The 13053-nt window shown below is 44.0% G+C and overlaps 1 protein-coding gene across 1 annotated transcript in view; it reads left to right on the forward strand.

The window, feature by feature from the left end:
* Positions 1–13053, forward strand: part of LOC139628022 (mucin-5AC-like) — a 117364-nt gene that overhangs the window by 19862 nt on the left and 84449 nt on the right. Inside the window, exons 27-32 of the mRNA XM_071489329.1 lie at positions 248–376; positions 543–693; positions 799–842; positions 937–1164; positions 1263–8672; positions 9669–12565. Of these exons, the coding sequence (XP_071345430.1) occupies positions 248–376; positions 543–693; positions 799–842; positions 937–1164; positions 1263–8672; positions 9669–12565 (10859 nt within the window). The remainder of the gene's footprint in view (positions 1–247; positions 377–542; positions 694–798; positions 843–936; positions 1165–1262; positions 8673–9668; positions 12566–13053) is intronic.

Raw genomic sequence — 13053 nt, forward strand, 5'->3', positions numbered from 1 at the left:
TTCTCATCACTCACAGCAGGATTTATTAATTTTGGCCATTTTATGCCCTCATTAGTTGACAGGGTCGTGGAAAGTGACAGGAAATAGGACAGAGAGAAGGGAAATGACATGCAGCAAAGAGTCTGGACAGTCGGGAGTCAAACCGGGGACTCGCTGACTCTAGAGCATTGTGCCCATGTGGTATGCAACCGAACCACTCAGCTATCAGGTCGCCTCAATAACGAATAAGTTTTATTATCTTTTTCAGCTATCTTCTGTGATTACTACAATCCCCCTGGCGAATGTGAGTGGCACTACATGCCATGTGGATCTCCTTGTATGAAAACCTGCAGGAACCCCTCAGGCAGCTGCTCTATGCAAATACCTCCTTTAGAAGGTACAAGATAAGAATTTTATGACTTGGCCTAATCTGCTAATCAAATTAAACTAAAGATGAATCATAACTCATCAGTTTTCTTTTTTACACTGGCTGTATTTGTTGCAGTTGCATTTTAAAAACTGTATACTTCAGTGTATGAACAGCTGTTTGTTTTTTTAATTAGGTTGCTATCCAAAATGTCCTCCTTCTCAGCCATACTTTGATGAGGATACAATGACATGTGTTGTAAAAGAACAATGTGGCTGCTACGATAATGAGGGGAGACACTATGATAATGGTGACAAAGTGCCAACAACTGAAAACTGTCATACATGGTAGGTCTTGCATGTCTTACATGTGCCAATAAAGGCAATATAAATGGCAGGTTCAAATGAAATGAAAGAAATCAAAACTGACAAATCATGTTTTTTCTCTTGAAGTATATGCAGTTCAATGACCATCACATGCCATTATGATGCTCAAGGTATGCAAAGATTTGGACAGATTATGGGTTTTAAAAATACATATTAGATTAGGTTATGGTTGATATGTAAATAATACATCTCCTCTTTCTACAGCCTGTACTTGCACATATAATGGAACACAACATCTCCCTGGCGAAACCATCTATAACACAACAGATGGACATGGTAACTGCATCACAGCAGTGTGTGGGAAGAATGGTACCATTGACAAGAGTTCACACCCATGCCCAGTACCTAGTCCAACAACACATATGCCAACTGCCAGCACTACTGCAGCCAGCCAGTCTCCAACTACCTTTGTTTTTACATCAACCACACCGGGTATGTTGAAGGTTTTCCTTTTGGAGACTAAAGACATAATCAGATGTGTAGTATAAGATTTATCACATAACCAATGCCTGTATTATATGTGTCCACAGTGTCAGTTACAGTCACATGCAATCCTTGTGAATGGTCGCCATGGTATGATACCAGCTTCCCCACACTGGGAACTCCAGGAGGAGACAATGAAACTTATGAAAAAATTATAGCGGCAGGGTACAAAATATGTGATAAGCCAAGCCAGATCCAGTGCAGGGCAGAGAAATTCCCTAATGTTTCCATTGAAAATGTGGGACAGGTCGTGCAATGTGATCAAGCTAAGGGGCTGACATGCAGAAATGAAGATCAGTCAGGGCCACTGCCCTTGTGCTTCAACTACCAAATCAGAGTTCTGTGTTGTGACTATAGTGCCTGCCCAACAGAACCTACTCCATCGTCAGTCCCTCCAAGTTCAACCACTAAACCGCCAATAATACCTACAACAACAAGACAGGTTACCGAAACACCTTGCCAAGAAAACGTATGCTTCTGGTCAAAATGGATAAACTCAAACTACCCGCAATATGGCCCTGATGGAGGGGACGATGAAACCATCAAAAGCATCATCCAGAAGGGATATGACATTTGTGAGAATCCAGTGGAAGTAGAGTGTCAAGGGGTGCATTATCCAGGGATTCCAATAAAGCAATTACATCAAACAGTAACGTGCAACACGCAAGTAGGACTCCTGTGTAAGAACAGCTTGCAATTTCCCCCCATATGTTTAGATTATGAAATTAGAGTAAAGTGTTGCAAGAAAGTACAATGCACCACCACATCAAATCCTGTAAGTACTACTATCACTACTGTAACAACTACCAAAACTGAAACAATGACAACCCAGTCACCTTCAACTACTACTTCAACACCTACACCTTCCAGCACAATTGAAACAATGACTACTTCAACCACCACACATTCTACCACAACTGAAACAACTACAACTCAGCCACCTTCACCGACTACTTCAACCACTACACCTTCTACCACAACTGAAAAAACTACAACTCAGCCACCTTCAACTATTACTTCAACCACCACACATTCTACCACAACTGAAACAACTACAACTCAGCCACCTTCAACTATTACTTCAACCACCACACCTTCTACAACAACTGAAACAACTACAACTCAGCCACCTTCACCTACTACTTCAACCACTACACCTTCCACCACAACTCAAACAACAATTACTTCACACCCAACTACACCTACACCTTGCCCCGGGGGACATAATATGACATGTTCTTGGTCGGATTGGATTAATCTCGGCAAACCCACACCAGGCCGTGAGGGTGGAGAAGATGAATCCATTCAGAGTATAATCGCTGCTGGTTATCACATTTGCTCAAATCCCACAGATGTCGAGTGTAGAGCTGTTCTTTACCCAACATTTAATATGTCACAGGTGGGACAAGTTGTGACTTGTAACAAAGATGTGGGTCTCATATGCCACAACGACCAACAAGGTCCTCAACGAGAATGTTTTGATTATAAAGTTAAATTCAAATGTTGTGTGTGTCCAACCACATCAACTCCTTCAAGCACAATTCCAACAACAACACCAGAAACCACAACTACTACCGCCACATCTTCTACATCAACTGAAACAACTACAACTCAGCCACCTTCAACTACTACTTCAACCACCACACCTTCTACAACAACTGAAACAACTACAACTCAGCCACCTTCACCTACTACTTCAACCACTACACCTTCCACCACAACTGAAACATCAACATCCCAGCCACCTTCAACCACTACTTCAACCACTACACCTTCCACCACCACTGAAACAGCGACAACTCAGCCACCTTCAACTACTACTTCAACCACTACACCATCTACCCCAACTCAAACAACAACTACTTCACACCCAACTACACCTACACCTTGCCCCGGGGGACATAATATGACATGTTCTTGGTCGGATTGGATTAATCTCGGCAAACCCACACCAGGCCGTGAGGGTGGAGAAGATGAATCCATTCAGAGTATAATTGCTGCTGGCTATCACATTTGCTCAAATCCCACAGATGTCGAGTGTAGAGCTGTTCTTTACCCAACATTTAACATGTCACAGGTGGGACAAGTTGTGACTTGTAACAAAGATGTGGGTTTCATATGCCACAACGACCAACAAGGTCCTCAACGAGAATGTTTTGATTATAAGGTTAAATTCAAATGTTGTGTGTGTCCAACCACATCAACTCCTTCAAGCACAATTCCAACTACAACACCAGAAACCACAACTACTACCAGTAAACCTTCTACAACAACTGAAACAACTACAACTCAGCCACCTTCACCTACTACTTCAACCACTACACCTTCCACCACAACTGAAACAGCGACAACTCAGCCACCTTCAACCACTACTTCAACCACTACACCATCTACCGCAACTCAAACAACAACTACTTCTCACCCAACTACACCTTGCCCCGGGGGACATAATATGACATGTTCTTGGTCGGATTGGATTAATCTCGGCAAACCCACACCAGGCCATAAAGGTGGAGAAGATGAATCCATTCAGAGTATAATCTCTGCTGGTTATCACATTTGCTCAAATCCCACAGACATCGAGTGTAGAGCTGTTCTTTACCCAACATTTAACATGTCACAGGTGGGACAAGTTGTGACTTGTAACAAAGATGTGGGTCTCATATGCCACAACGACCAACAAGGTCCTCAACGAGAATGTTTTGATTATAAGGTTAAATTCAAATGTTGTGTGTGTCCAACCACATCAACTCCTTCAAGCACAATTCCAACTACAACACCAGAAACCACAACTACTACCGCCACACCTTCAACCACAACTGAAACAACTACAACTCAGCCACCTTCGACAACTACTTCAACCACCACACCTTCTACAACAACTGAAACAACTACAACTCAGCCACCTTCAACTACTACTTCAACCACCACACCTTCTACAACAACTGAAACAACTACAACTCAGCCACCTTCACCTACTACTTCAACCACTACACCTTCCACCACAACTCAAACAACAACAAACCAGCAACCTTCAACCACTACTTCAACCACTACAGCTTCCACCACAACTGAAACAACAACAGCCCAGCCACCTTCACCTACTACTTCAACCACTACACCTTCCACCACCACTGAAACAACTATAACCCAACCACTTTTAACTACTAATTCAACCACTGCACTTTCCACCACAACTGAAACAACAACATCCCAGCCACCTTCACCTACTACTTCAACCACTACACCGTCCACCACAACTGAAACAGCGACAACTCAGCCACCTTCAACCACTACTTCAACCACTACACCATCTACCCCAACTCAAACAACAACTACTTCTCACCCAACTACACCTACACCTTGCCCCGGGGGACATAATATGACATGTTCTTGGTCGGATTGGATTAATCTCGGCAAACCTACACCTGGCCGTGAGGGTGGAGAAGATGAATCCATTCAGAGTATAATCGCTGCTGGTTATCACATTTGCTCAAATCCCACAGATGTCGAGTGTAGAGCTGTTCTTTACCCAACATTTAACATGTCACAGGTGGGACAAGTTGTGACTTGTAACAAAGATGTGGGTCTCATATGCCACAACGACCAACAAGGTCCTCAACGAGAATGTTTTGATTATAAGGTTAAATTCAAATGTTGTCTGTGTCCCACCACATCAACTCCTTCAAGCACAATTCCAGCTACAACACCAGAAACCACAACTACAACCGGGAAACCTTCTACAACAACTGAAACAACTACAACTCAGCCACCTTCAACTACTACTTCAACCACCACACCTTCCACCACAACTGAAACAACTACAACTCAGCCACCTTCAACTACTACTTCACCCACCACACCTTCTACAACAACTGAAACAACTACAACTCAGCCACCTTCACCTACTACTTCAACCACTACACCTTCCACCACAACTGAAACAGCGACAACTCAGCCACCTTCAACCACTACTTCAACCACTACACCATCTACCGCAACTCAAACAACAACTACTTCTCACCCAACTACACCTACACCTTGCCCCGGGGGACATAATATGACATGTTCTTGGTCGGATTGGATTAATCTCGGCAAACCCAAACCAGGCCATAAGGGTGGAGAAGATGAATCCATTCAGAGTATAATCTCTGCTGGTTATCACATTTGCTCAAATCCCACAGACATCGAGTGTAGAGCTGTTCTTTACCCAACATTTAACATGTCACAGGTGGGACAAGTTGTGACTTGTAACAAAGATGTGGGTCTCATATGCCACAACGACCAACAAGGTCCTCAACGAGAATGTTTTGATTATAAGGTTAAATTCAAATGTTGTGTGTGTCCAACCACATCAACTCCTTCAAGCACAATTCCAACTACAACACCAGAAACCACAACTACTACCGCCACACCTTCAACCACAACTGAAACAACTACAACTCAGCCACCTTCGACAACTACTGCAACCACCACACCTTCTACAACAACTGAAACAACTACAACTCAGCCACCTTCACCTACTACTTCAACCACTACACCTTCCACCACAACTGAAACATCAACATCCCAGCCACCTTCAACCACTACTTCAACCACTACACCTTCCACCACAACTGAAACAGCGACAACTCAGCCACCTTCAACTACTACTTCAACCACTACACCATCTACCCCAACTCAAACAACAACTACTTCACACCCAACTACACCTACACCTTGCCCCGGGGGACATAATATGACATGTTCTTGGTCAGATTGGATTAATCTCGGCAAACCCACACCAGGCCGTGAGGGTGGAGAAGATGAATCCATTCAGAGTATAATTGCTGCTGGCTATCACATTTGCTCAAATCCCACAGATGTCGAGTGTAGAGCTGTTCTTTACCCAACATTTAACATGTCACAGGTGGGACAAGTTGTGACTTGTAACAAAGATGTGGGTTTCATATGCCACAACGACCAACAAGGTCCTCAACGAGAATGTTTTGATTATAAGGTTAAATTCAAATGTTGTGTGTGTCCAACCACATCAACTCCTTCAAGCACAATTCCAACTACAACACCAGAAACCACAACTACTACCAGTAAACCTTCTACAACAACTGAAACAACTAGAACTCAGCCACCTTCAACTACTACTTCAACCACCACACCTTCTACAACAACTGAAACAACTACAACTCAGCCACCTTCACCTACTACTTCAACCACTACACCTTCCACCACAACTGAAACAACAACAACCCAGCCACCTTCAACTACTACTTCAACCACCACACCTTCTACAACAACTGAAACAACTACAACTCAGCCACCTTCACCTACTACTTCAACCACTACACCTTCCACCACAACTGAAACAGCGACAACTCAGCCACCTTCAACCACTACTTCAACCACTACACCATCTACCGCAACTCAAACAACAACTACTTCTCACCCAACTACACCTACACCTTGCCCCGGGGGACATAATATGACATGTTCTTGGTCGGATTGGATTAATCTCGGCAAACCCACACCAGGCCATAAAGGTGGAGAAGATGAATCCATTCAGAGTATAATCTCTGCTGGTTATCACATTTGCTCAAATCCCACAGACATCGAGTGTAGAGCTGTTCTTTACCCAACATTTAACATGTCACAGGTGGGACAAGTTGTGACTTGTAACAAAGATGTGGGTCTCATATGCCACAACGACCAACAAGGTCCTCAACGAGAATGTTTTGATTATAAGGTTAAATTCAAATGTTGTGTGTGTCCAACCACATCAACTCCTTCAAGCACAATTCCAACTACAACACCAGAAACCACAACTACTACCGCCACACCTTCAACCACAACTGAAACAACTACAACTCAGCCACCTTCGACAACTACTTCAACCACCACACCTTCTACAACAACTGAAACAACTACAACTCAGCCACCTTCAACTACTACTTCAACCACCACACCTTCTACAACAACTGAAACAACTACAACTCAGCCACCTTCACCTACTACTTCAACCACTACACCTTCCACCACAACTCAAACAACAACAAACCAGCAACCTTCAACCACTACTTCAACCACTACAGCTTCCACCACAACTGAAACAACAACAGCCCAGCCACCTTCACCTACTACTTCAACCACTACACCTTCCACCACCACTGAAACAACTATAACCCAACCACTTTTAACTACTAATTCAACCACTACACTTTCCACCACAACTGAAACAACAACATCCCAGCCACCTTCACCTACTACTTCAACCACCACACCTTCTACAACCACTGAAACAACTACAACTCAGCCACCTTCACCTACTACTTCAACCACTACACCATCTACCCCAACTCAAACAACAATTACTTCTCACTCAACTTCACCTACACCTTGCCCCGGGGGACATAATATGACATGTTCTTGGTCGGATTGGATTAATCTCGGCAAACCTACACCAGGCCGTGAGGGTGGAGAAGATGAATCCATTCAGAGTATAATTGCTGCTGGTTATCACATTTGCTCAAATCCCACAGAGGTCGAGTGTAGAGCTGTTCTTTACCCAACATTTAACATGTCACAGGTGGGACAAGTTGTGACTTGTAACAAAGATGTGGGTCTCATATGCCACAACGACCAACAAGGCCCTCAACGAGAATGTTTTGATTATAAGGTTAAATTCAAATGTTGTGTGTGTCCAACCACATCAACTCCTTCAAGCACAATTCCAACTACAACACCAGAAACCACAACTACTACCAGTAAACCTTCTACAACAACTGAAACAACTAGAACTCAGCCACCTTCAACTACTACTTCAACCACCACACCTTCTACAACAACTGAAACAACTACAACTCAGCCACCTTCACCTACTACTTCAACCACTACACCTTCCACCACAACTGAAACAACAACAACCCAGCCACCTTCAGCTACTACTTCAACCACCACACCTTCTGCAACAACTGAAACAACTACAACTCAGCCACCTTCACCTACTACTTCAACCACTACACCTTCCACCACAACTGAAACAGCGACAACTCAGCCACCTTCAACCACTACTTCAAACACTACACCATCTACCGCAACTCAAACAACAACTACTTCTCACCCAACTACACCTACACCTTGCCCCGGGGGACATAATATGACATGTTCTTGGTCGGATTGGATTAATCTCGGCAAACCCACACCAGGCCATAAAGGTGGAGAAGATGAATCCATTCAGAGTATAATCTCTGCTGGTTATCACATTTGCTCAAATCCCACAGACATCGAGTGTAGAGCTGTTCTTTACCCAACATTTAACATGTCACAGGTGGGACAAGTTGTGACTTGTAACAAAGATGTGGGTCTCATATGCCACAACGACCAACAAGGTCCTCAACGAGAATGTTTTGATTATAAGGTTAAATTCAAATGTTGTGTGTGTCCAACCACATCAACTCCTTCAAGCACAATTCCAACTACAACACCAGAAACCACAACTACTACCGCCACACCTTCAACCACAACTGAAACAACTACAACTCAGCCACCTTCGACAACTACTTCAACCACCACACCTTCTACAACAACTGAAACAACAACAGCCCAGCCACCTTCACCTACTACTTCAACCACTACACTTTCCACCACCACTGAAACAACTACAACCCAACCACTTTTAACTACTAATTCAACCACTACACTTTCCACCACAACTGAAACAACATCCCAGCCACCTTCACCTACTACTTCAACCACTACACCTTCCACCACAACTGAAACAGCGACAACTCAGCCACCTTCAACCACTACTTCAACCACTACACCATCTACCCCAACTCAAACAACAACTACTTCTCACCCAACTACACCTACACCTTGCCCCGGGGGACATAATATGACATGTTCTTGGTCGGATTGGATTAATCTCGGCAAACCCACACCAGGCCGTGAGGGTGGAGAAGATGAATCCATTCAGAGTATAATTGCTGCTGGCTATCACATTTGCTCAAATCCCACAGATGTCGAGTGTAGAGCTGTTCTTTACCCAACATTTAATATGTCACAGGTGGGACAAGTTGTGACTTGTAACAAAGATGTGGGTGTCATATGCCACAACGACCAACAAGGTCCTCAACGAGAATGTTTTGATTATAAGGTTAAATTCAAATGTTGTCTGTGTCCCACCACATCAACTCCTTCAAGCACAATTCCAACTACAACACCAGAAACCACAACTACAACCGGCAAACCTTCTACAACAACTGAAACAACTACAACTCAGCCACCTTCAACTGCTACTTCAACCACCACACCTTCCACCACCACTGAAACAACTACAACTCAGCCACCTTCACCTACTACTTCAACCACTACACTTTCCACCACAACTCAAACAACAACAACCCAGCCACCTTCAACCACTACTTCAACCACTACACCTACCACCGCAACTGAAACAGCGACAACTCAGCCACCTTCAACCACTACTTCAACCACCACACCTTCTACAACCACTGAAACAACTACAACTCAGCCACTTTCACCTACTACTTCAACCACCACACCTTCTACAACCACTGAAACAACTACAACTCAGCCACTTTCACCTACTACTTCAACCACTAAACCTTCCACAACAACTCAAACAACAACAACCCAGCCACCTTCAACCACTACTTCAACCACTACACCTTCCACCACAACTGAAACAGCGACAACTCAGCCACCTTCAACCACTACTTCAACCACTACACCATCTACCCCAACTCAAACAACAATTACTTCTCACCCAACTTCACCTACACCTTGCCCCGGGGGACATAATATGACATGTTCTTGGTCGGATTGGATTAATCTCGGCAAACCCACACCAGGCCGTGAGGGTGGAGAAGATGAATCCATTCAGAGTATAATCGCTGCTGGTTATCACATTTGCTCAAATCCCACAGAGGTCGAGTGCAGAGCTGTTCTTTACCCAACATTTAACATGTCACAGGTGGGACAAGTTGTGACTTGTAACAAAGATGTGGGTTTCATATGCCACAACGACCAACAAGGCCCTCAACGAGAATGTTTTGATTATAAGGTTAAATTCAAATGTTGTGTGTGTCCAACCACATCAACTCCTTCAAGCACAATTCCAACTACAACACCAGAAACCACAACTTCTACCGCCACACCTTCTACTACAACTGAAACAACTACAACTCAGCCACCTTCACCTACTACTTCAACCACTTCACCTTCCACCACAACTGAAACAACTACAACCCAGCCACCTTCAACCACTACTTCAACCACTACACCTTCCACCACAACTCAAACAACAGCCCAGCCACCTTCACCTACTACTTCAACCACTACACCTTCCACCACAACTGAAACAACTACAACTCAGCCACCTTCAACTACTACTTCAGCCACTACAGCTTCTACCACAACTGAAACAACAACAGCCCAGCCACCTTCACCTACTACTTCAACCACTACACTTTCCACCACAAGTGAAACAACAACAACCCAGCCACCTTCACCTACTACTTCAACCACTACACTTTCCACAACAACTGAAACAACAACAACTCAGTCACCTTCAACCACTACACCATCTACCCCAACTCAAACAACAACTACTTCTCACTCAACTACATCTACACCTTGCCCCGGGGGACATAATATGACATGTTCTTGGTCAGATTGGATTAATCTCAGCAAACCCACACCAGGCCGTGAGGGTGGAGAAGATGAATCCATTCAGAGTATAATTGCTGCTGGCTATCACATTTGCTCAAATCCCACAGATGTCGAGTGTAGAGCTGTTCTTTACCCAACATTTAATATGTCACAGGTGGGACAAGTTGTGACTTGTAACAAAGATGTGGGTTTCATATGCCACAACGACCAACAAGGCCCTCAACGAGAATGTTTTGATTATAAGGTTAAATTCAAATGTTGTGTGTGTCCAACCACATCAACTCCTTCAAGCACAATTCCAACTACAACACCAAAAACCACAACCACTACTACCAAACCTTCTACAACAACTGAAACAACTACAACTCAGCCACTTTCACCTACTACTTCAACCACTACACCTTCCACCACAACTGAAACAACAACAGCCCAGCCACCTTCAACTACTACTTCAACCACCACACCTTCCACCACAACTGAAACAACTACAACTCAGCCACCTTCAACTACTACTTCAACCACCACACCTTCTACAACAACTGAAACAACTACAACTCAGCCACTTTCACCTACTACTTCAACCACTACACCTTCCACCACAACTGAAACAACTACAACCCAGCCACCTTCAACTACTACTTCAACCACTTCCGCTTCCACCACAACTGAAACAACTACAACTCAGCCACTTTCACCTACTACTTCAACCACTACACCTTCCACCACAACTGAAACAACTACAACCCAGCCACCTTCACCTACTACTTCAACCACTACACCTTCCACCACCACTGAAACATCTACAACCCAGCCACCTTCAACCACTACTTCAACCACTTCCGCTTCCACCGCAACTGAAACAACAACAACCCAGCCACCTTCACCTACTACTTCAACCACTACACTTTCCACAACAACTGAAACAACAACAACTCAGCCACCTTCAACCACTACTTCAACCACTACACCATCTACCCCAACTCAAACAACAACTACCTCTCACTCAACCACACCTACACCTTGCCCCGGGGGACAGAATATGACATGTTCTTGGTCGGATTGGATTAATCTCGGCAAACCCACACCAGGCCGTGAGGGTGGAGAAGATGAATCCATTCAGAGTATAATTGCTGCTGGCTATCACATTTGCTCAAATCCCACAGATGTCGAGTGTAGAGCTGTTCTTTACCCAACATTTAATATGTCACAGGTGGGACAAGTTGTGACTTGTAACAAAGATGTGGGTCTCATATGCCACAACGACCAACAAGGCCCTCAACGAGAATGTTTTGATTATAAGGTTAAATTCAAATGTTGTGTGTGTCCAACCACATCAACTCCTTCAAGCACAATTCCAACTACAACACCAAAAACCACAACCACTACTACCAAACCTTCTACAACAACTGAAACAACTACAACTCAGCCACTTTCACCTACTACTTCAACCACTACACCTTCCACCACAACTGAAACAACAGCCCAGCCACCTTCAACTACTACTTCAACCACCACACCTTCTACAACAACTGAAACAACTACAACTCAGCCACCTTCAACTACTACTTCAACCACCACACCTTCTACAACAACTGAAACAACTACAACTCAGCCACCTTCACCTACTACTTCAACCACTACACCTTCCACCACAACTGAAACAACAACAACCCAGCCACCTTCACCTACTACTTCAACCACTACACTTTCCACAACAACTGAAACAACAACAACTCAGTCACCTTCAACCACTACTTCAACCACTACACCATCTACCCCAACTCAAACAACAACTACTTCTCACTCAACCACACCTACACCTTGCCCCGGGGGACAGAATATGACATGTTCTTGGTCGGATTGGATTAATCTCGGCAAACCCACACCAGGCCGTGAGGGTGGAGAAGATGAATCCATTCAGAGTATAATTGCTGCTGGTTATCACATTTGCTCAAATCCCACAGATGTTGAGTGTAGAGCTGTTCTTTACCCAACATTTAATATGTCACAGGTGGGACAAGTTGTGACTTGTAACAAAGATGTGGGTCTCATATGCCACAACGACCAACAAGGCCCTCAACGAGAATGTTTTGATTATAAGGTTAAATTCAAATGTTGTGTGTGTCCAACCACATCAACTCCTTCAAGCAC

Source organism: Trachinotus anak, unplaced genomic scaffold (genome assembly GCF_046630095.1).
Source record: "Trachinotus anak isolate AG129_WGS33_773 ecotype Australia unplaced genomic scaffold, CSIRO_AGI_Tana_v1 ptg000011l, whole genome shotgun sequence".
NCBI classification, from domain to species: domain Eukaryota; kingdom Metazoa; phylum Chordata; class Actinopteri; order Carangiformes; family Carangidae; genus Trachinotus; species Trachinotus anak.